General features: G+C 50.1%; 2 protein-coding genes across 3 annotated transcripts; one reads left to right on the forward strand and one right to left on the reverse strand.

Annotated features, from left to right (window-relative positions):
* Positions 1 to 255: 255 nt before the first annotated feature.
* CLSTN3 (calsyntenin 3) lies at positions 256 to 15538 on the forward strand. Its single transcript, XM_038145012.1, has 18 exons — positions 256 to 450; positions 3129 to 3251; positions 4206 to 4401; positions 4884 to 5092; positions 5399 to 5548; positions 6186 to 6371; positions 6957 to 7226; positions 7514 to 7626; positions 7706 to 7868; positions 8897 to 8953; positions 9742 to 9899; positions 10082 to 10230; positions 10702 to 10928; positions 12007 to 12177; positions 12731 to 12876; positions 13000 to 13135; positions 14506 to 14723; positions 14808 to 15538. Exons 1-18 carry the CDS (start codon positions 366 to 368, stop codon positions 14976 to 14978), a joined length of 2928 nt encoding a protein of 975 aa, XP_038000940.1. The 5' UTR covers positions 256 to 365; the 3' UTR covers positions 14979 to 15538.
* On the reverse strand, positions 15363 to 23539 carry LOC119704188 (solute carrier family 25 member 33-like). 2 transcript variants are annotated; one of them, XM_038145028.1, is made up of 7 exons: positions 23283 to 23539; positions 19275 to 19451; positions 18673 to 18750; positions 18256 to 18356; positions 17595 to 17661; positions 17114 to 17397; positions 15363 to 17012 (listed from the first exon to the last, which is right to left on the reverse strand). In XM_038145028.1, exons 1-7 carry the CDS (start codon positions 23321 to 23323, stop codon positions 16813 to 16815), a joined length of 948 nt encoding a protein of 315 aa, XP_038000956.1. In that variant the 5' UTR covers positions 23324 to 23539; the 3' UTR covers positions 15363 to 16812. The 2 variants fall into 2 exon arrangements, with proteins under 2 accessions (XP_038000956.1, XP_038000967.1); XM_038145039.1 differs by lacking the exon at positions 23283 to 23539 and adding an exon at positions 22837 to 23228.

Below are 23539 nucleotides of genomic sequence, written 5' to 3' on the forward strand. Positions count from 1 at the left end.
CACGCCCTCCTCCTCGTCCCTCAGCAGCCGCCCCGGCGTCGAAGCTTCGCCCCTCGCCGGGCAGGCGCCCGCAGCCGTCGCCGCGCTGCGCGGACTGCCTGGCCCGCAGCGGGGAGGCGAGGAGCGGCCGGCACGCCCCGCCTGCATCCCGATCCCGCATCCCCGTCCCGCATCCCCGTCCCGCGGCACCTGGCGCGGCGGCCGCGCGCATTGGCTGCGCCCCCCGCCGCCCGTGACGTCATGCTGCAGTGCGGGGCGGGGCCGGGCGGGGCGCGGAGCCGCTGCCGGAGGTGCCGCCGTGCCTGCGCGCCGCCGCCGCGGGAGCGAGGGCGTGGGTCCTGCCGGGACCCGCCGCCGCCGCCGCGATGGGCGACCCTCGGCCCCGCGCCGCCGTCCTCCTCCCTCTGCTCTGCCTCTGCGCCGCGCTGCCCGGCAGCTCCTCCAACAAAGGTGAGCGGCGGAGCGCCGCGGGCACGGTGCCGGGCGGCGGCGGGCGCTCCGCTGGGACCCACCGGCAGCCCCCGCGGAGGGGCTCTGGAGGGGACACGTTGGCCGCGGTTCGTCCGTCCGCCCCCGCGGTGACGGTGCGGCTCCGCGCTGCCCGCCGCCTTCGCCCGGCACGTTCTTGTCGGGGCATCTCCGCGGTCCCCGGCGGCCCCGGCTTTCTTCGCCCCTTCGGGCGCTCTCATGCCATCCCATCTCCATTCTCTACTTTGTCCGTCTGTCATCCTACCACCGCTTTTTTCCTCCATTCTCTCGTCTCCTAGCGCTCCCCTCGCGTTTTCCCCTTTTCCACTCACTTGTCTTGCTTTTGTTTAGTTATCATGGGGTGGATTTAGATTCCCATCCCTTCCCTAGCATGCTGAGAGAAAATATGTTGTTTCACCACAGACCCCTGCAGTTCATAAAACACATTCCCCAGCTCCATCTTCCAGTCCTAGTTCATCCATCTACAATCTGTCAATAGGAACTGTTCATGCATAGTTATGCATTAACGATGCAGGTTGATTTTATGTATTTTGTGTGATCAAGATGAAAGACCCCCAAACCACCCCAGCGCTACAGCTGTAACCTTCTGAATGCAGATGTTCTTTGAGCACACAGAGTGATGGAGAAAGGTGTAGGTTTCCAGATCTGTGGCTGTAGAGAAAAGCCTGAGAGATTCATCCGAGGGGAGTCAGTGTGTTGGTAATCTGACAGGGTGGGAAAATCTGTAAACATTTGAGGGACTCTGGGCTCATCGGGGAACGTGACACCTTAGGGCGCTTTCTGGGCTTTGGAAGAGTCAGGGCTCTGGGGCGGGTGCACCGCAGAGCTGTGTGTACCCTGACATTGGCAGGGGCGTTTATTTGTTCTGCTCTGCTTCCATGGGGCTCGGTGGCAAGGAAAAGGCCCCTCATGCTCCGGATTCTCCCTCTCCTTTGTGAATTTGCACTCGGAAACATCTACCCGCCTTTGGCAAATTATATTAGATTGACGGGAGCTTTCTTGAAGCTGGTAGGAGTCCGTATCCTAAAAATATTCCTAAAATGTTTTTTCTGTTCTCCAACAACTCATTTCCCAAGAAATCAGATTGGTGATCCCCAAGTTGCAGGTGGATGCAGCAAAGGATTTATCTCTGTACCATCAGCTTGTTACCCCAGCAACAGGGCACATTTGGCATTTATAGCTCTGGATCCCCACCTCGGTGGTGTGGCGCATGGATAGAGCCGGAACAGAATGGAATCCGGTGGGGACAATGGGCGGGCAGGGGGAGACGCGGGCACTTGCACACAGGGAGGATTCCACCTGCATACTGAGCAGGATGGATGTTTCTCTGGATTTCCTACGCAATGCTTTATAATCTCAATCGATACGGTGGTGGAGAAGTGCCAGCCCACGCTCTTCGCTGCCACACCAGGCTGGATCTGCCCGCTCTGCCCTGCTGGGACATCCCCTCGCTGACCTGTCACCCAGCCTCCTGGCCCCCCAGCCACCCCTGGCAGCCCCCCCCGGCCCCGAAATGCACAAGGGCTTGGTTGCACAGGATGCTGCCCCTTTTGAGTCGACACGAGGCCATGCCAGTATGGCCTTTCAGAGGACACTGTGCTGCAGAGGATGGATTCAACATATTGGAAGTAGTGCCCTTGAGGGGAATGGCTCTGTATCCTACTCCCCACCAGCTCTGAGCCATGCTGTGCTCAAAGTGTTGCTGGGTTGTAATAAATCTTGGTCTCCAGGGGGTGGGAGAGTGGGGGATTATCTGGGAATGGGGGTTGTAACTAGGCCATGTAATATAATCTCTGAGGCCCATTTGGCAGGGAGTGGGCATGGGGGAGGGGTTTGTAATTTGTAATGATTTTTTTTTCTCTCTCTCCTCCTATTCCCTCCCCTTCCCTCCCCCCCACCCCTTTATTTCTCCCTTTCCCTGCCCCGGAGCCTGTGTGATAAAGATTAATTTGCTATTTCTGGGCCTGTGACATTTTTCAGAGCCTCCTGCTGGCTGCTGCCTCCATGCCAAGCCTGGCTGGGCTCCAGCCAACGGGATTAGCAAGGAGGGCCCAAAGGAATATGGTGCTCACCATGGAGTGGGGAAGGAAAGAGCAAGGGGCTCTCAGAATAGGTTGTTCTGTGCATAGGATGGCTGACTGAAGGTGTGCCTGGGCATGTCTGTGTAGGTCCTGGGCCTTAGTCTAGAGGGTGCAAGGCAGAAGTGATAATGGCTGCATTGTCCCCTGGGGATACCCCGAGGGAAGATGTAGGCTGGATCCTTCCCTTATGGCTTCATTGAGCTAAAGGATATAGTATTTGGAATCTGTCTCCAGGCTGAGGCATCTTGAGTTCACTTTTTTTTTAGCTGCTCCAGCTTTTCTGGACACCCAGGTGTCTCCGCACCTATTTCTAATAAGATAGTAATGAGGACACAAGAAGGAACACATTGTTTCTGGAGAGGTCTCCCATGAGTAGAACTAAATAAAGATAACTTTTTTCTCCCAGCCTAATTTAGACGTCTTTATTTCTAGAGAAGAAGGTGGTGAGGGCTGGTTGTTACTTGCCAGGGGATGAAATTCTTCTCTTTTCCTACTGAATCTGCAGTTGGTGGCTAATACATTCCTGTCCTCCAATCCCTTACCCCAAATCTACCTCAGCAAACAAGCACAAACCATGGATTGAAGCTGAGTATCAGGGCATCGTCATGGAGAATGACAACACCGTCCTGCTCAACCCGCCGCTGTTTGCTCTGGACAAAGATGCCCCACTGCGCTATGCAGGTAGGTGGGGAACAGCTCTGGCAAGGGTGCAAGGCAGGGGCAGACTTACGGAGAGGCAGGGACACAGTGACATTCATCTCTATACTGGATCTTACCTCTCTTCAGGGAACAATCACCTCCAAACCCTGTTCCGGAGGAGGTCCCTAGTGAAGTCTGGAGGCAATTTGGGCACAGCTTGATTTAGGATGCTGAGAGCTGTTTCCTTAGGGAGAGGAACTGAGGGTGGAGCCAGCTACTTTTTGACGCAGTTCTGCTATTTCCAAAGATCACATGCACAGTGCTGAGTCTGTGAGCCCTGGAGAAAGCTGGTAGGGCACACTTCCTTGGCACTGCTACATCCCCTCGCAGTGAGCACAAATCCCCGGAACAACAGTCCAGGCTTTCAATGGTTGTATTCCTAGTACATTCTTAGGCCACGCCTGGAGTTTCCTCATGCATTCTTCCTCAGCTTTGGGACGGTAAATGTGGTCCCTGTGAGGTGAATTTTAGGGTTTAGGTGACCCTCTCTGCAGTTCCCTGCGGTACTCTGCGCATCCTGCATGTGTGGGTGGATGAGACAGCGTGGATCTTCATGCTCTGGCTATCTGCAGGATATGGCCTGTTTTGCCTCCCTGAGGGATGCGGAGGAGAAATAAGGTGCTCCCCCAGGGCTGTGTAGCATTAATAAATGTAGCTTGAGCCTTGTAACCTTCAGTCTTTCCTGATGCTGGCCAGGACTCCTTGCCGTGGGAGTATTCTCCAGTAGATGGCAATCTGCACCGTTGATGGCTGTAAGGGATAGCAGGAGGAAATCCTAGGGAGCCAAAAACTGCTCAAAATGAAGGATGATAATGGGGGAGAATGGAAAGTGTAAGCTAGAAAGGAAGAAAATATGGGAAAGGAAAGAAAGGGATGTAATGTGCTCTCCTCAGTCCTTTTCTTTCTCCCCTTCCTCTCTGTTTTTGTGTGTACCAGGTGAAATCTGTGGCTTCAGGATCCATGGGTCAGGGGTACCTTTTGAAGCTGTGATCCTGGACAAAGCTACAGGAGAGGGGCTGATCCGGGCCAAGGAACCAGTGGATTGTGAAGCGCATAAGGAGCACACATTCACCATCCAGGCCTATGACTGTGGAGAGGGACCTGATGGAGCAAATACCAAAAAATCACACAAGTAAGTTCACGCAGACATTGCTGCATGCTACAAAATGGGATCTGGGACAAAAATGCAAAGGAAAGTTGCTGTGGAAACACTTCCTTTAGCCAGAAGTATTTTTCTCTAGCCATGACATTGTAACTCAGCATGCTGAGAAGACCCAAAGAGAAGTGTTCACTGACTGTCACATGAGTGAATATAGAAAGGAGGGCTGTTGGACAGCAGCTTCTAAAAGTGGTGTTTTACATTGCTGCGTATAGGTAGGATGTCCAGATTGCATTATTTTTACTTTTGCTCTTTCTGAGTGGTTGGAAACCATTGTCCAAGCACCTGTGTGACGGCATTGCTGCACTGAAATCAAGGTGTCTTTCCTTGTCCTTGGTTTTGACAGCTGGAAATCAGAGTGGCGCACTTTAAAAGAATGACTTACTTTGAAATTTAGGTGGTGCATGGCTCATAATCAGCCCATCAGTTCTTATTGATGTCTCTCTCTGCATCAGGGCCACAGTGCACGTCCGAGTAAACGATGTGAATGAGTTTGCTCCTGTCTTTGTGGAGAAGCTGTATCGCGTGGCAGTGACGGAGGGAAAGCTGTATGACCGCATCTTGCGTGTGGAGGCCATCGACGGGGACTGCTCACCGCAGTACAGCCAGATCTGCTACTATGAGATCCTGACCCCCAACATTCCCTTCCTCATTGACAACGATGGTAAGAATCCTCACCCACCATGTGCACATCACTCCTGTTCTCCTGCTCTGCTCCTTCTCTGCCAGCCCCATTTGAAGGCAGAGCTGTGCTATATAAATTTTCCAGCGCTGCCGATCTATCCTGGTCAGAGCAGCAGCATCCATTTTGTGGGATGCTATAACTTGTTACAAAGTGACACTGGGCAGGGTGACTCAACTCTTTTTTGGTTGTTTTTGTCATTGATCAAAGATATGAGTGATTTTTAGAAGGAACGTCTTTGAGGAGACTGCCTGTCCTCTACCTTGATCTCTTTGTTTTGCAAACCAGGGAACATCGAGAACACGGAGAAGCTGCAGTACAGTGCGGATCGTGTCTACAAATTCACAGTGACAGCCTATGACTGTGGAAAGAAGAGGGCTTCTGATGATGCTGAAGTGGAAATCCAGGTGAAACCCACCTGCAAGCCCAGCTGGCAGGGTATGAAACCTCCAAACACGTTTATCTTTCCTCTTTGCTTTTGCTCAGCTACCACTCAGTCCTGCTCATCACGAATGTTTGTATATACACATATACATTTGTGTGTCCATATGTATGGTTCAGTTCTGGCACCAGCCCATCTCCATCAGGGGACACAGTAGATGTCTAAGTCTGTTGCAAAGCCACTGAAAGGGAAATTCGAACCCTGGGAAATCATTCCTTGGATTACTGTGAGCTGCCATGTGTTTGATAAGGTATTCAGCAAAGATTGGTTTTGGGGCTGCTCCTCTGGAAGATATTTGTCTTTTCCAGTGGTGGCATGTTCCTGCAGGTTCACCTTAGTCAATTAGAATTAAGGGGAAATCAACGCAGCTACATACCTGCTCTGCCTGATAAGAGAGGCTGACCAACCACAGAGTGAGGACACATGAGTATTAGCTATAGAAGCTGGGACCTCAGACTCTGATTCTAGGAAATCTTCCCATGCATTGATGCCAGCTGCGTAAAGCTGTGTTTCCAATGTGGAAAGGGCCAAAAATTTGGACTAATCCATAGATGCCACTTGTGTGTATGCCAGGTGTTCTGGCCCTGTGTCCTTGGCAGATCCTAATCCCTCACTTTCACTCCTTTCCATTAGGCTGGAACAAGAGGATTGAATACACCCCCGGTGCAGGCAGCCTGGCGCTCTTCCCCACCATTCACCTGGAGACCTGTGATGAGCCGCTGTGGAACATCCAGGCCACAGTGGAGCTGCAGACAAACCATGTGGCCAAGGGCTGTGACCGGGATAACTACTCGGAGAAGTCCCTGCGCAAACTCTGTGGTGAATCGGTTCTTTCCTGGGCTGAGGGAGACTGTGGCACAGCACCCTGCCCCTCACACAGCTGAGGTGCTGGGGAACACATTCCTCACCTCTGCCGTGGTCACTGGGGTGGGAGGACACCAAGCTTGTGTGTTGCACTGAGGGGCAATGGGTGTTCCTGCCCATATCACATGGAATTGTGGAATGGTTTGGACTGGAAGGAACCTTAAAGATCCTCTAGTTCCGACATCCCTGCCAGAGACAGGGACACCTTGCGCAAGGCCAGGTTGCTCAGAGTCTCATCCAACCTGTCACTGAACACTTCCACAACTTTCTAGTTTTATAAGGGACTACCTGTGCTTTCCTTGCTGGTAATCCAGAGATTTCTGTGTTGTCCCACAATGCAGAGTCTGTGGGGGTTCCCTCAGCACTGAACAAAAAGTCACCATTCTTCTCCAGACAGGAGGAGGCCTTTAGGCAGCTCCTCATCTCCCTGTGCACTGAGACATTACAGTGAGGCTTCCAGTGCCCGCTTCATCTGATCCCCTGTTCTCAGGCTCCTTATTCTCCCATGCCAACATTCCTGACTCCCTCCCTTCTCGGTAGGTGCTGCCTCAGGAGAGATTGACCTGCTGCCAGTGCCTAGCCCCACAGCAAACTGGACGGCGCGGCTCTCAGTGCACTACAGCCAGGACAGCAGCCTCATCTACTGGTTCAATGGCAGCCAGGCTGCCCAGGTGCCTGTGGTGAACGGGCCGAATGGCCACGAGGGGCTGAGTGACCACTTCACCCTGTCCTTGTGGATGAAGCATGCCGTGGTGCCCAGCAAAGGCAGGCGGGAAGAGGAGACCGTGATCTGCAGTACAGTGCGGAGCGGTGAGGCTTCTCCTGGGGTGGTGACGCTTCTGCCTGCTGCCTCTTAACTCCTTAGAAGGGGTTGTCCCTGCAGGGGTCAACCACTGATGTTCCAAAGCAGGACTGGGGCAGGGGTTCCTCCTTAGGAACACGGCTTCTTTAGGCGTCCCTTTTCCTTGGAGCGCTCAAGCCTCCTTTGCGCACACGGTGCTGAGTGCCAGTGATGCATGGCAGCGTGGGCTTCTGGGTTCTGGCTCGTGGGACTGCTTGGAGTGTGACACCTAACTCCCTGTGCTTGTCCCTGGCAGAGGATGGCTACTCACACTACTCTCTGGCTGTGCATGGCTGCCGGATTTCTTTCCTCTACTGGCCTTTGCTGGAAAGCGCAAGGCCTGTGAAATTCCTCTGGAAGCTTGAGCAGGTGAGGAAGGGTTTGCATCCTCCCCATGTCCCTTCTCCTTCTGCCCTTTGCTGATGCCGTGCTCTGCTGTCTGCCGCAGGTCTGCGACGACGAGTGGCACCATTACGCCCTCAACCTGGAGTTCCCCACGGTCACGCTGTATGTGGATGGCGTCTCTTACGACCCTGCCCTGATCCACGACAACGGCCTCATCCACCCGCCGCGGCCGGAGCCTTCCCTCATGATCGGGGCCTGCTGGGCCGGTGAGTGCGCGCTCCCCAAGCCCTGCTCTTCCCATGTGGGAAAAAAGGGGTGGAGGGAGACCCAGGAAAGGTGGAAGAAACAGCACCCAGTACTGAATGATGCAAATGATGCACCAAAGCTAGTGTGGCTCCTTCCTTCCTCGTGGACCAAGGTAGTAACAGCTCAGGGGAAAATGTCGCTGGCAGCTTCCTGGACAATGGCCATGGAATATGCAAGGGATAACCAACTGTCAGGCAGAGGAGAGTTGAAACTCTGTACCTCATTCAGGCACTGGAGTTTCTATCAGAGACTTTCAGCAGAAAGCAGGTGGTCCTATTTGTGCTGCTGTTTGTGTTGATGGGGATTTCTGTGTCTTGAGGGTCTATATGAAAAAGTCATAAATCCTTCTGTACAGGAATTGGGTTGAAAGACAAAAATCAGGTTAGGAACAAAGTTAGGCCACTACTAGATTAAAACCTGTTCTATGGAGATGCAAGGCTGCATTTCTCAGACCCTTCAGTTCTCCTGCCAGATTGAAGCAGGACAGAACTAAAGGCATTTTCCTACTGCTTGCCTTCACTCCAGTGGAAATTTCTAGCAAGATCAAATTTTTGCTGTACTGCTACTTCTCTGAGGTCAGAGATCTTCCCACAGCTCTGTGCACTCTTTATTGGCGTTTTGCAGACAACCAATATTGATCAGCTTGGGACCCTCTCCTGGAGCTACCTGTGTCTCTAAGGGATGTTGAGAACATAGCTGGTTGTGAATTGGCTAATTCCCAAAATAGATAACATTGGGAAAGGATTGAAAAACTGCAAACACTATAGTTTATCCCTTAAGTTGGTTACTTGTCCTATAGTCTCACCATCAGCTTCATGAAAGGAACTCTGGCCTCTGTCATCTGTGATGTGCTGCCTCTAGGGCTGAAAGGTGCACAGGGCTGTTCTTGGGGACTGGCCAGTACAGCCCCTTGCAGAGATACTTGCCTGACCCTGTAACTACCATCTTCCAATGCCTTATTGCTCACCCAGATGTTCTCCTTTTGCAGAGGAGAAAACCAAAGAGAAAACCAAAGGAAGTGAGAACGCCACTGATTCTGTGCAAGGTAGGGAAAAGAAAGAAGATGGATCTCTTCCCCTCTTGACTGTGCATGACTATCACTTCTTGCATGGTGCCTACCTCATACAGCTTCCCCAGTCCTGTCCTGCCACCTCTCTCCACCGTGGGAGGAAACCCCTTATTTGGCAGATTGGTCCTTGATACCTTGGTACCTGTGGAGCATGAAAAGGCTGATGGAAGCACTGCAGCCTGCTTTGAGAGTTGGAGTATGCTTTTTGTGTGGATAAAGAGTACTCATGCCTGATCATTAAAGCTGGTCTCTGAAGAACAAAATAGCCATTAGAGACATCAGGAGATGTCACCTCATCCCTAACTATCTGTGGAATGTGTAGTTTCTTTTACAAGCCCTCACAGGAAGCAGAGTGAGAAGGGGACAAGAAATTGTTTCCATCTGGCATTCAGCAGTTTGACAGAAACTTCTCTATGCTACCCACCGTTCACTGCCCTTGTCTTTTTGTTGGTCTGTTTTTCTCGCTTTCCCCCCATCTGGAATTTCAAAAATTTCATCTTCTTTCTTCAGCATCCCCTGTCTTCTTGTTGTCTTTGCTTTTCCATATCCTGTTCAATCCTCTGTCCCTCTCTACCTCCCTTAACATCTTATGTGCCTCACATTGTTGCTTTTGTTGTCTGGGCTTTTCCATGCCTCATTCCCCCCTCTGTATCCCTCTATGTCCCTTACCTTACCTCTGCATGGCCCTCACACTGTTGCTTCTGTGGTTTTGCTCTCTTCCTCGCCATGTCTCTCACACCCTCCACCTCCCATGTTTCCCTCAGGAGATCCTCTGTCGATACACCACTACTTCCATGGTTACTTGGCTGGCTTCACTGTGCGCCCTGGTAGCTTGGAGAGCCGGGAGGTTATTGAATGCCTGTATGCCTGCCGTGAGGGGCTTGATTACAGTGACTTCGACAGTCTGGGCAAAGGGATGAAGGTATGCCCATCTGCCCAGCTTGCATGGGTCTCCTCCACTCTCCTCCCCAGCCTTGCTTCCCAAGACTTTGCCTGCTCCCCCACCTCAGACAGCTCCCCACCTTTCTCCTATGTGTCTCTCTCAGCCTGGATTCCTGTAATTTACCAAGGAGCCATGAGTATTTTCTTTTCTTCCTCCTCTAGGTTCATGTGAACCCCTCTCAGTCTCTGCTCACCTTGGAGGGTGATGATGTGGAAACCTTCAACCACGCGATCCAGCACGTGGCTTACATGAATTCACTGCGCTTTGCTACCCCTGGGGTCCGGCCACTCCGGCTCACCACTGCTGTCAAGTGAGTGGGCAAACCAGCACCTCTGGCTCAGTTCAGCAAGAGGGTTGCCTCTCTTTTGACTAAAGTTACACTGACTCACTTTGTATTTTAAAATAATTGTATTTTAAGATGGTCTCAAAATGGGTAAAAATCTTCCTGAAAAGAAATGATCTATTAACCAGTATTCAAATGGATATGGTAGTACTGGTTCCTAGTGCCTATGCAGAACTCCTGCCTCCACTCTCAGTGTTCCAGGCATGTGGACTGGTTTTAATTTTCTCTGTGTTTGTCGATGTGATCAAGTCACCAGATCCCAGTGGTGTCACTCCTATCACACATCCCTGCCTTGCTCAGCAGGCTGTGGGGAAGCTTTAGGAGGACTGCTGGAAAAAGGATATTCCCTTCCCTGGAAGTGATGGGCAGGAGGTGATCTTTTATAATGTTGTTGTTGGAAGCTTGGGGCAACTGATGTTTTCTACTGCTCTCCTTCAGGTGTTTCAGTGAGGAGTCCTGTGTCTCCATTCCTGATGTGGAAGGCTATGTTGTGGTGCTACAGCCTGATGCCCCCCAGATCCTGCTGAGTGGCAATGCCCACTTTGCTCATCCTGCATCAGACTTTGAGGCTCCGGAAGGAATTCCCCTGTTCCCCAACCTCCAGATCACCTGCTCTATTTCTCACCAGGTGGAGGCCAAGAAGGACGAGAACTGGCACGGTACTGGTGAGTGGAGTACGGGACAAGGAGTAAGAGACAAGAGTTGCGGTCCTGCAGAGGAAGTAGAGCCCCTGTAATGACACCCGAAAGCGAGAGTTTACAAATTTAGAAGCAAGGCACATTGTCTGTCAATATGTAGGCTAATCGGCTCTTATCCTTTTGTACTCCTCCCTGTACTTTTTCTATCCACTCAATTCCTTTGCCTTACTCTCTCCTAATTCTTTCCCAGGCTGCTCATTCCTAATCCCTTTTACATTTTACCTACATTTCCCTTTATTGAATCCAGCTGGATGGATGTCCTGCCTGTTACTCTCTCTACTCCTGCACTTACTTAGTCTCATCCTACTTCATTCTCTCCTGCTTTCTTTCTTACTTCTTGCTCCCTTCCTTCTCTTCCTGCCTCACTTATTCCTGTGAATTCCCAGTCAGTTTCCTCACTCCCTACAGTGTCCTGTTCTTCAATTTCTTTCCATCATGCTCAGATAATTTCTCTGCAGTCTGTGCTCTGTGTCCATTCACTTCTTTCATATCTCTTCTGGTAATAGGATTTTTTGCTCCTACTTTTCTGTTTAGAAGCTTTGCCTTTCCTCATACAATGATGAGTTCCTTGACTTGAGAGCAGATTGTTCTCAATCCTGCTGAAAGCAGTTAGTTATTGAATGTGGTTGCCATTTTAAAGAAGATAAGATCTCAACCATGGTAACCAAGAGTGTGAGACAGGGAAAAGCTTTCAAAAGCGTGCAGGGCCTGGGAATGTGTGAGTGTTGTTTCTAATTTGCACACTGTCATTGTCAACAAAGTCCTTACAGCCAAGATGTGTTATCATGAACCAGACTGATAATAGTATGTTGTTCCAAAATAAAGTGACTTTATTATGTGCATAGATAATGTCATTAGAACCATCCTGAAACAAGTAATTAGACTGACAGTGATTTTACTTAAGGTCAGTGCTAGGTGGAGAAGGAGAAGTAATTACATGTGATGTGAGCACTCTTAGGTAAGCAAGTTCCCCTCTGAGTAACTCCTTCCTTTTCTGATGGCTGTCTGGCTTTCTGGCCATATCTCCTTTCTGTTTGCATCTCAGTGACAGACACACGAATGTCAGATGAGATTGTGCACAACCTGGATGGCTGCGAGATCTCATTGGTAGGAGATGACATGGACCCAGAGAGGGAGTACCTGCTCCTGGATGGGGCACTGCTGCAGCAGCGGGGCCTGGAGCTCGTTAACACCTCTGCCTACCTGACCATCACAGGTACGTCCTCTCCATGTTATGCCTCTGTCACCGACTCTCAGGCATCACTGGGAGAAGCACTTGACCTTAGGATGTGTTGGTGTACTTTGTCACACTGAGATGTCACCGTTTCTTGAACTCCTGGTTTTTGGAAGTCGCAGACCATTTCCTTGGGGAGGTGGCTTTTCCTCCAGCACAAAGTACTGGGACATGGTGTCAGCTCTCACCCAGGCTTGTATCACTCCTCCTGACTTTACTTCTTGGGGTTTGGTGTTCTCAAGTGTCAGTAGCATTTTGCATGATACGACAGGGACAACATATCCCACAACTGGTACAACAATTTGTACTCTCCAGAACCTAACAGGGCTGTTGCTCTCAATCCTTCCTTCCCTTCCACTTGTTTTAGCCATCCATCAGGTCCTCCTCAGCCAGCTCCATCTCTGAGCCCTACCCAAAATTAATGAACCCAGCATTGCTTTGGATCCCTTTGTAGCCTCTGGCTGCTGCAGGGTTAGGATGCCAGGTGACTTCAGAGCAGGACCTTCCTCACCCCACCCCTCTCTTCTTGTCTCAGGCGTGGAGAGCATTGCGGTTTACGAGGAGATCCTACGCCAGGTCTCCTACCACATCAACCACGGTGCTGCCCTCTATGAAAGGAAGTTTCACCTGTCCTGCACTGAGATGAACGGACGCTACTCCAGCAATGAGTTCACTGTCGAGGTACGAGACTGATACATGCACACAGAGATTCTTATGCATGCGTGGGGAGGACATGGTGCATGGGAATGCATAGAATGTGCCATGGACACAGGGTTGAGTGCCCTCACTCTGGTCTTTCTGCAGGTGAATGTTCTCCACAACATGAACCGAGCTGCCCATCCTAACCATATTCTGAGCTCCCAGCAGTTTGTGCACCGAGGCCATCATTTACCCGCAGAACTGTCTGGGCACAGCTTGGCAAGCACCCACAACAACCCAAGTATGTAACACTATCTTTTGGGTTTATTCCTTTAGATCAGGATGCTCATTTTCTGACATCCTGGCAGAACCTATAGCGGAGGATTCCTCTCAGGCTTCCTGCACCCATTATCATTATTCTCATTATATTGTCCTGTTCCACTCGTCATTAGCCAGTGGACTGCAGTCTTTGTCAGATTGCATTTTAGAGCATGCTGCAACAATCCTCTTGTGGGATATTGTCTTCTTGATGTAGAAGCAGACTGAATTCTATGCCTCAGAGGGTATAAAAAGAGTAATTGTAAGCTGACTTCATTCATGCACCTTGCAAAGGTGCTTTGTGGGCTTGTGTAAAGTACATTCAGAGAGAAGCTTCAACAGCAGGAGAGAAAAGTGAGTCAAGACTGCCGCTGCTCTAAAGAAAGAAAGGTGGTGGTCAGCAAGGCAGGAAAATACAGGTCATGACACCACACAGACAAGAGGAGAATTCTTGCCCGCAAAACAGAGGAGAGAGAAGCCTGAAAGCTGGACTAGATGTTTGTGCTGGTAGCCCTGTGCCTCAGGCATGACCAGACTCCAATAGGTTCCTCCTGGGCTGTGAAAGCTCCGGGACTTGTTACAGACTTTTTGGTCCCCTGTTGTAGGGAACAAGCAAGGCACCTTTGAGCTAGCTTTTGCTGCAGCTTCCAAAGTAGCTGATCCCAAGCTGTTCCAGTCCAGCAGCTGGCACTGCAGGGGCAGCCTGTGCATGTGCCAGCCTTTGCCTCTCCCTTCCCCAGCTCTGCCTGATGGCAGCAGCAAACTTGTCCCTGCTGAACAGGACCACAAACAAATTTGTGGAGGGGCTAGATAGATTTTGCAGGGAAGGTGGTTATATGGGGACTTGAGGGTCAGTCTACAGGCCTAAAACAAACATGTAGGAGCTGGGCTAAGGGTCTTAGATGAATTTCAGGTTTTCTCCTGTGGAGAAGCCATGCTTTTGCCACAGCACTTATTAGAAGTCCATCATAGAGTTCACATCTGCTCCATGTGCAACGAAGGCATCTTTTGGCTTCTTGCTTTCGCTACTGCTTGCACAGAAATCACACTCTCTGAAAATCATCCTCGAGCCCTTAGAGGCTGTCCCCAGCACGCATTTCTCCCTCCCAAGAGCAGGATATAGATACATACGGTGCAACTCATTCTGGCAAATTCTGCAGATGTGCAGAGTCTCCACAGAGTCTACATCACAGGAACTGCCTGTGCCCAGGGGCACAGACAAGTCAGGCTGTGTTCCTGCATAGACCAAAAACCCAGGCTCTGCCCAGGGATCTCAGTTCCTGCATGTCAGGTTGGAAATGCATTTTTGTGTGAGAGACTCTAGACACAACTTCTCGCTTTCTTTCTCCAAAGTGGTCCCCAGTGCTGCCACTGTCATCATTGTGGTGTGTGTGGGCTTCCTGGCACTTATGGTGATCCTCGGCATCCTGCGCATCCACTCCCTGCACCGCCGGGGAATGGGGCAAGAGGTCCCTGGGGCTGCTGAGTCGGGGCACAGCAGCACTGGAGGCAAAGAGAGTGACATGTTCTGGGACGACTCGGCCCTCACCATCATCGTCAACCCCATGGAGGTGAGCAGCGGCCACTGCGGCGGGGGCTGGGAGGGCAGCTGGCTTGTCAGACCCTTCCCCTTACCCTGTATCTCACCTCCCCAGTCCTACCAGAGCTGTCAGGAGAGGGCAGCAGGGAGTGTGGAGGGCAGAGCTGGCGAGGGCATGGAGGATGACGAGGACAGCACCGACTCGGAGACACCCGACTCCCCGGACAGCAGTGACATGAATGACCGGCACATCATTGGCAAAAGTGACGTCTCTCACCGCTACTAGGAGCTTTAAAACACCTGCCCAGTGGATCCCCCCAAAACATATGGCAGGAAGGAGGAGGTGTCTTACTTTCAACTTCTTTCCTCCCCCACCGTGTACACATGTGCTCCTCCCTCACTGATCATTTCTGGCTCCCATGTTCCTTCATCTTCTGCCATTCTCATTGTGGACATTCCCCACATTATTGACCCCCCATCTGGCTCTCCAGAAACATGTGTTAGGGCACTTACACATGATGGTGGCACGGTTCAAACTGTGATGCACGTGTTGGAAAGAATGGAAATCTGAAAGGCAGAGCCAGCTATAGGGCTCAGAGTGGGGTTTCTCACAACCCCTCCCCAGATATTATATATATATATTGTATATTTTTTCAATGTTGTCATTTGAGGTTTATTCTCGTTTCATGCAAAAAAAAAAAAAAAACAAACAAAAAAAACAACCAACAAACCACTGCAGCTTTGTGTCGCTTTGTAAAATTGTCAATACTCCTAATACTAAATGAATGAAGGTAAGAAAGATGAGGAAACAAAGTGGATTTTAAAATAAATGGATTTCAAATAAAACATACAGGACTTCTGCAGTTTTTCACTACAACCAGGGAAAGAAATAGTGTAGCCTCCCATGTGAAACTGGAGCTTGTCCAGAGCATGTATTTACTGAAATGACTACCTTATCTTGGGGAAGGGTTATATTTTTTAGCATATGTGATGAAGCAAGAAAAACACATCACTCACAACCCTTCCCCATGCCTTTCTGAGAATCAAAATGCTCTGTAAACACAATGTAGCCTTCCCCAGAACTCAGTGGTAGGGACCCACAAAAGAACAGAAGGCACTCAAGCCTGTCACAGGCAAATGTAGCACATGCAGCAACACAGGAAAATAAATAAGGCTCTTTTCATACACTTAGTGTATCAACAGAAACAGGCCAAATCTCCTGAGCTCCATCCATCTTCTCACATGATCTGCTTTCTTTATCAGTATGATAGAGTATTTTTTATACCAGGGGTTCCAGCTTGTAGAACAGCCCCAGCACTTCTGGGGGAAGGAGGCTTCTTCCTCTTTCTGCTGAGCATGGAGGGGATGGAAATAGAAAAGATACTAGCACAGCATGGCTCTGAGCCCAGCAGTAGCATGCGTTGCTGGGATAGTGCTTCAGAGCAGGTTGTGCTTCTTCCCTGGATCTACTTGGTCTGGTTTTTCAGACCCTGCAAGACAAAAAGGGGCTGTGAGCTGATTGACACATCTTGGGGCAATGGCTGCAACATGTGAGGGACCCAGAGGAAAATTCTGCAATTTGCTGGCAGCCAAGGTTGAGAAATCCTCCTTAGGGGCAAGAAGGCAGTACGGTAGGTGAGAGTGGAAGAGCCCCTCTGAGGACAAAGGTTGCAGCACAAGATCTCTGCTTGCTGCAGTTCTCTCAGATGTGTCAGCTCTAGCCTGTCTTCATGCCCAACTGTGCCCATGAATGCTTGTTACTGGGTCCAAAAGAAGTGAACATGCTGGGGTAAGACACTCTTAGACTTTTCTGCTTTGTCTCCTTCCCAGTAAATTCTATGCCTTTGTTTCATCAAGGGAGTTTACAACAGGAACTGTCAAACCAGTGCCCTGACATCTTGAAGCACTGGAATAAATCAAGTCTCCAGAAGGAAAAAAAAGGCTACACTGTGCACATTGGAGCAAAAAACTTGGCACAAAATAGTCGTCGTGTCCTGGGAATGCCTGACCCAGATCTGCTCTGTGACAAAAAGCACCACCTCTCAGAGCCCGCAAAAGACCAGGTCTCAGGACCACGATGTCCCTGTACCTCCACAGCAGCCTCAGCCAAGTGCTACACCTTACAAGGTGGAAGAGGCCAAATGTATGATGAGTTCGTAGGTAGCCATCATGATGGCCGCGTTTGGGATCTGGCGGATCAGGTGCGCCAGGAGCCCCCGGTACAAAGCCAAGGCTCCCTCTTCACGGACCACGAGCTGCACAGTCTGTGTAAAGGAACGGTACCGGGACCCCTCCTCTCGCAACCGCGTGCGAATGACCTCTGGAGAGACAGGAAGGGAAGCCACGTATTAACAGATGGATCCTACGGGCATGGCATCTCCCATCAAGGGGAACAGAAGCAAGGAGAGTGGACCCACTCACCGTGTGGATATGCAATGCACGTAGCGCATGTTTTGGAGACAGCAGCAGCGCTCATTAGTCCGAAGAAGTCATTGCTGTTTGGTGAAAGTGTGAGTGATGGGGAATGGGAATGCTGGCTGTTTCTCAGCTCTTTTTTCAGTGCTTCATAGATGACAAAGTGTATGATGGTCTCTGACACTCCAGCATAGGAGGCAGTGATCCCACGGTAAAATCCACGTAGGCCTTCTGTGCGGTACACGTGCATGGCACACTGGAGAGCGTTGCTGGCCGTCTCCCCCTTCACCCTGGAAAGAAGGGAGAGGGTTAGGACAGCACACTGCACCCTGACCTACGGTGCTGTTGTGAACACAGCCGTAAGCCTCTTGCCCAGCCTATGACTTGCCATGTTCCGATGAGAAGTCACAGACCTCTCTCTGCCTACCAACCCCCAAACCAATCCAGATGTGACATGGAGTGCCTCTGCACTGCAGGCCTGCCCTACCTGGCTTCCAGCTGCATCCTGGTTTTCACTAGCCAGATGGGGTTGGTGAGTGTGGCTGAGCTAATGCCTGGGGAACAGAAGAGGAAGACAGCCGTGAGTGCCAGGATCATGCTGACAGTTTGTGAAGAGGTGCTGATCTATCAGCTCTCGAGCTCTGCTTGGCAAGCAGCAGGCATTTGCAATTTGAGAATGACCTTGAGAAGAGATATTTAGGGCAGACTATTTGATTCTCCTCCTCCTCTATTCCAGCCTTTGTCTAGTGGTAATTAGCTCCTCTGCCTCCAACAAAACCCCACTACAGGCCCGGGTGTTACAAAGAGGCAGGAAACAGAATGCTAATTTTTCAAGAGTGGAGGATTTTGTTAGAGAACTGGAGTATATCAAGAGAAATGGTTCTGTGAGTGGTCTAAATTACACACTGCCTTCACCCTCTCACAGCAGAATACAGCTCATGATAGCAGCTGAAGGGGTAAAGACAAGACTTCAAGAGATGAGACTAAGAAGAATGAAGAGTGAGAAAACATTTGGGTTACCCAAAGAACTCACTTCTCCACATGTCGAGGGAGAAAACTTCAGAGCAGCAATGGAAAAGGAATGAAACACATAGGCATTTCCAGACAGAAGGACCTCTTGGCTTTGATTTGAGACAGAAAAGGCTCACCTGCACAGGCTGCTGCTAATATGTGTACTTCCTTGGACTCCGGCACCAGGACAGTATTAAGCCTCTCCTTAGTAGCAGAATAGGCAGCAAAATATATAGCCCTGATTGGAAAAAAATACAGAAGAGGTTACAGCTCCCTTATGAGGAGCAGAGACAACACTGTTCGGTCTCACTCCGACTTTCCTTACTCCCATCACAGCTCTGTCTAACGTGACATCAGATACCATTTATACCTGGCCCCAGCAATCATCTTAACACTATGATCAGAAGCTCCAGAACATGTCTGTGTGAAGGGCTCCTGTGGCACGTGAGCACGAGGCCCAGACTGCTTTCAGAAAGTGGCGTGACAGTTATGACACAGGTCCCTTAGAAAGTGTACAGCACGAGGCACTGGCACTGTCATGGAGCAGTACTCACCGGGAAGGAGCAACCCCAGCGAGGTTTGGACCCAGACCTCGGAACAGGGACCGTTTGCCTTCCTTCTCAAGGATGGCCCTACAGAAGGAAATGAACAGAGAAAACAGCAGAGTAACTAATCTGGGAAGTCTTCTGTTCCTCCTCCTCCTTTGTTCTTCAGTATTTCTTGTAGCACCCTTTCCTCACCTCCCATGTTATCCTTTTTCTGCCCTGCTCTCATTTTCTCTCTGATCACTTCTCTCTCCTTCAGTCATGGAATCACGGAACCCCTTGGGTTGGAAATGACCTTTAAGATCATCTAGTTCCAGCTACCCTGCCATGGGCAGGGACACTTTTCACTAGCCATTGCATCCTATTCTTGATAATGCCATCCCTCTGGGTCTGATCCAACCACTAGCTGAGCAATTTCTCCCAGCCCCCTAAGCTGCCTTGCAGAGCACTAGTGAGAAGCAGGTGTATACACATGCTCTGATCAAACTTTCTACAGCACTTGTGGCTTCCAGAGCCTCAGATCGACTCTCTTTCTCTCTCCCCTCACACCCTCCGATGGCCAAACCATCACTTCCCTGGTGCTAACAGGCACACTGCCCTGTCCTACTCACCTCAGTAACTTGAGCACTCCAGGAGATGGTGGGGTGGGATTCATCAGCCTCACACTCATCCCTGGCAGCTGTACCTCTGGGAGGCACAGAGGCCGCAGTGCCAGCTGGGATGACTGCAGACGTGTCTTTACCACTTCCAGGGGACAGGTCAGGATGGCTGCAGCTGTTCCACCACATCTAGGACACAGCAGCACATGTAAGAATTACCTCTGTGCTATAATTCTGACCCTGCTTGTCCACAACTTCTCCCCTCTGGGAGAGGAGGTTAAGGTACCCCAGCCTGTGTCACACATGACCTGCTCTGACACTGATTAACGTAACAACTCAGCTTGGGACATCATCTGGCAGCCTCACTCCGAAGCCTTACTCAGTATTTGAGACAAAGAGTCCCAAGTCCATGGGGACTCAGCAGTCCCCCAGAGCAAATATTTCTGCTGCCCACCCTTGCTGCAAAGCCTTCTGCTGAGGTCACCAGGCACCGTGGCCCACACTTCACCACAGCCGCACCGGCTCACAGAGGGGCAGCACAGAGCTCTCCCACCTCTCAGCCTGCCACAATTACATCTGACCCACATTTGCAAGGCCCTGTAAGCAAGATCTGTAGTTTCTGCCAACAGCCAGGCTCTCTCCAAGCCTGGCTTGCTTAATGAAAGAGGACTCTGACCTTCAGCAGGCTAAACCTATTTTTGGAACTCATGAACCATCTCCATCAATGGCTCTTGTCACACTGCAGGAATGCTGAAAGGACACATATCCCCTTTTTCCCTTTCCACCACCCAGGGACAAGTCAGAACAGACACATTTGGTTCTCAGCTTCTGCCCCTCTAAATCCTATGACTGATAACTCTGCTCTTCTAGAGAATGCTCAGTACCTGAAAGACCATTTTGAGATGAATTTGCATGCAAGCCATGCAAGAGGCTTTGACCAAAGGATGACTGTTCACATCTGCCACAGCCAAAGTTGCTTTGTTTCACAAGAGATGGAGGCTTAATAAAAAGCTCACTCTGCTCCAAAGAAAGAAAAGCCAACTAAAGAACTACAAGATATCAGGGAAGAGTCAGGTATATCATCAGAATTACATATGACAGTGCAAGATAGCAAACAGTGAGAGTTCTGAAGAATTATTTTGAAAAAGTCTATACAGCTCAGTGAACATATACTGTATTCTCACACTCTTTGCTCCTAGGGCTTCATTATCATTGCCAAGAGGAAGGGGGTTAAAAAAAAAGAAAAAAAGAGAGGCCTGGATGCCTATTGCACATCCAAGAGTAGAAGATATGGCAGCTAGGAGATTATGCAGCTAATGATGCCAGCAACTAGCTATGTTATTCCATAACACTCGTGTGGCTTTGTCAAGCCCTTGGCAGATGTACACAGTGGTGGTGATGACTGGCAGAGCAGTCCATCAGCAGCAATTTCCCTCAGGAGGTGTATGATGAGTGGTGGGAGTCTAGTAATGTTCTGACTCCTGAATTTAGCTCCAGCTCAGAAGACAGCACATGGCAAATCAGTGAATACCCTGGCTCAGGTTCTCTGGGTCAACAAGCTGACCAAGCACAGACTCCAAGACACAGCCTACGTAGCAATCCAGATTGTATGAGGCAGAGTCTGCTTTCTCAAAGGCCACGTTGATTCTTCCCATACAGACCATATTCACTCAGGGGTCCAACAGTCCTGTTCTTTACCTTAGATTCTATTATAATTATTATAATTTGTCTTATACAGGCTCCAGACTTACATGCCTGTTGTTTCTTTGACCAGAAGTACAGTCTCCAGTTCAGGAGAAGATTGGGTACAGTGGTGACAGATCAAGGTCTAAAAGGTCTGAATAGGGCAGTTTCAACTCCTTATCTAAAAGCTGAGCAAACAATACATCAGGAAAACACCGAGAGAAGCAATTGCTTGGTATGCTAATAATTCTTCTCTCTAATAGTGCATAAGGAAGCAAAAGTTTATGTAATGTTCTCTTAATATCTAATTTCTGCAAGAATTCCCCACCAGCAATGGTCAGGATCTGAGTTTGAACACACGCTTCCTGTATACGTAGAAGTTTACTGAGGTCGTGTTCCTGAAACTACCAATACGTACAGATAATAAAAAAGTATTATAAAAGAAATAACAACAATTAAATTGTTACTCCTTAGCATAGCAGCCATTCAATCAGTAGAAAGAGTATGAGGTGAAGGGCCACTACGAGCTGCTGCATCTCAATGGCAAGACTAAAGAGGAAAAAAGAATATCCATTAATTAAAGCTAAGGAAATGAGGTGTACCAGTTCAAAATTAGAGGAAATCTCAACTGTGATGCATTAGATGATGATCCAGCTGCTTACACTCTATGGAAGACATAGGTCTGCAAAATTCTTCTGTTTCAGGAGAAATGGAAAATTATGTGTCATTACTCCAGAAGCAGGAACTAAAGCAATTTCTGCAAAATAGGATGAAGAGCAGCAGTGAAAATGAGTACAACATGTACTCTCAGAGGAAAGCTGCAGCAAAAAGTGCTAATTGAAGAAGGCGGGTAATTTTACCTCAGAAAATGGTACTTGCCTCTAGATCTCGCTTTCTCATTTTAAAGGGAAAACCGACAAGTTTGAGGTGACAGAAAAAGAGGATTAGTTGAGAAATACAAAAGACACTGCTAACATTTTTAAAGTTATCTAAAATGTGTATAAGCACATGCACAGAGGTGACAAGGTTTACTGGTAATTCATGTTAGCTCTTAGGCTAGCCAACAATTAAGATGGCTTGAAGATCTTCATTTAAGTATAGCAATGCTGGATCAGACAAACCTGCAGTTAAACCAGGTTTCTGCCTTTGACACAGACAAATAAAGGTCATCTACAGAAGAGTAGGAGAAATACCTCCAGAACACTCTCCCAGCTTCCCACAATTTTCAGTTCAGGGATTTCCTCAGCCAAAAATGTTGCCTTGCTTTTTAGTAACTCAGGAGTATTGCTTAATGGATCAGGATGAGATACAGACTAACGAAGTTCCCACTAGTGACATTCTTGTCACAAGCCAAACTCTCAGTTTTTCGGGAAGCATGGTGGAAAAAGATGAAGAAAAGCTTAAGAAGAAAGCTAAGAAAGATAAATGCATTAAGATGCAATGAATATATAGTTCAAAGGATAAACTAATAAAAGAGAATAACATACACAAAATAACAATGGGAACAGAGAGGACAGGTACATATGCGCAAAGATTGACATAGTACAAGAACTGGATTAGCTGCAAAAACCGGGAATCTACTAATTAAAAGCAATTAAATTATGTGCCTTATTGTGCATGCTGTATCATCGGACCCACTGTCACACAGATTCCAGCAGGTTGGTGGGATTTGGAAAAGGATTAGGTGGCTACCTAAGCAGAGGACTTGTGCAGTTACTCAGCCAAGTCTGGAGGACCACATTATTTTCTGCTTTAGGGCACCATAAACTTGAAGCTCATTGTTTTGAGACTTTAAAGAGAGGAAGGGGGAAACGCCACGGGACAAATTACTTCCTCAGGGGCACGCTTCTAATACAGAGAGGCACGGCTGGGATCCAAACACCTGACTCACCAGAATCAGCCGCACTATTTAAAGCCAGAAAAGTGACACAGGAATCTCAGCCATGCGCTGATGGAGAGAGCTGGGCGCCCTGCCGAACGCATGGATGCCCCACCACCTGCCCCGCAGAAGAGGCCTCGTGGCGCTCTCGTTCAGCGCCCCGCTTCCCTCGCCCCGCATCCCCGGCAAGCTCCGGCCGGACGAAACTCCGTGCCCGACTGGGAGGCTCTCCGTCTTCCCAAGCGGCGCAGCCCGGCGCTCCCGCGGCGCTACGGGGCTGCTCCGCGGCTCCGAGCCCCGATCGGGACCCGGCACGGCCGCGACCGCGCGGGCCAGGGCGGCGGAGCCGGCGGGGGCTGCTCCGCCCCGGCTGCCCGGCGGCGGCTGCTGCGGGACCCGCGGCCCGAATCCCGCCCCCGGGCGCCCTGCTGCCCCCGCCCGCCTCCCGGGGCACTCACCCTCCGGCGAGCAGGTGGAGCAGCGTGCTGTGCTGCGACATGGCCCCGCCGCTGCCGCCCGCCCCGGCCCCGGCCCCGGCCCCGCCGCAGGAGGAGGCGCCCGGGCGGGGGCAGCGGGAGGGGCGAGCGGGGCGCTGCGAGGGGAGCGAGGGCTGCTCCGAGCAGATGTACGGGTGATAATTCACACGGCTCCTTTGCCCGGCCACTCAAGGCTCTTCCATTAAGCACAAACGAACAACCAAACCTCCAAACCGACC

Source organism: Motacilla alba, chromosome 1 (assembly GCF_015832195.1).
Source record: "Motacilla alba alba isolate MOTALB_02 chromosome 1, Motacilla_alba_V1.0_pri, whole genome shotgun sequence".
Lineage (NCBI taxonomy): Eukaryota > Metazoa > Chordata > Aves > Passeriformes > Motacillidae > Motacilla > Motacilla alba.

Coding starts and splice junctions, on each gene's coding strand:
- CLSTN3 (XM_038145012.1), top strand. CDS start 366: ATGGGCGACCCTCGGCCCCGCGCCGCCGTCCTCCTCCCTCTGCTCTGC. Junction 7,227..7,513: donor CTGCAGTACAGTGCGGAGCG/GTGAGGCTTCTC, acceptor TGTCCCTGGCAG/AGGATGGCTACTCACACTAC. Junction 7,869..8,896: donor GATCGGGGCCTGCTGGGCCG/GTGAGTGCGCGC, acceptor CTCCTTTTGCAG/AGGAGAAAACCAAAGAGAAA.
- LOC119704188 (XM_038145028.1), bottom strand. CDS start 23,323: ATGTCGCAGCACAGCACGCTGCTCCACCTGCTCGCCGGAGG. Junction 18,751..19,274: donor GGAGTGCTCAAGTTACTGAG/GTGAGTAGGACA, acceptor TTCCTTCTGTAG/GGCCATCCTTGAGAAGGAAG. Junction 17,013..17,113: donor GTGCATTGCATATCCACACG/GTGAGTGGGTCC, acceptor CTGTCTCTCCAG/AGGTCATTCGCACGCGGTTG.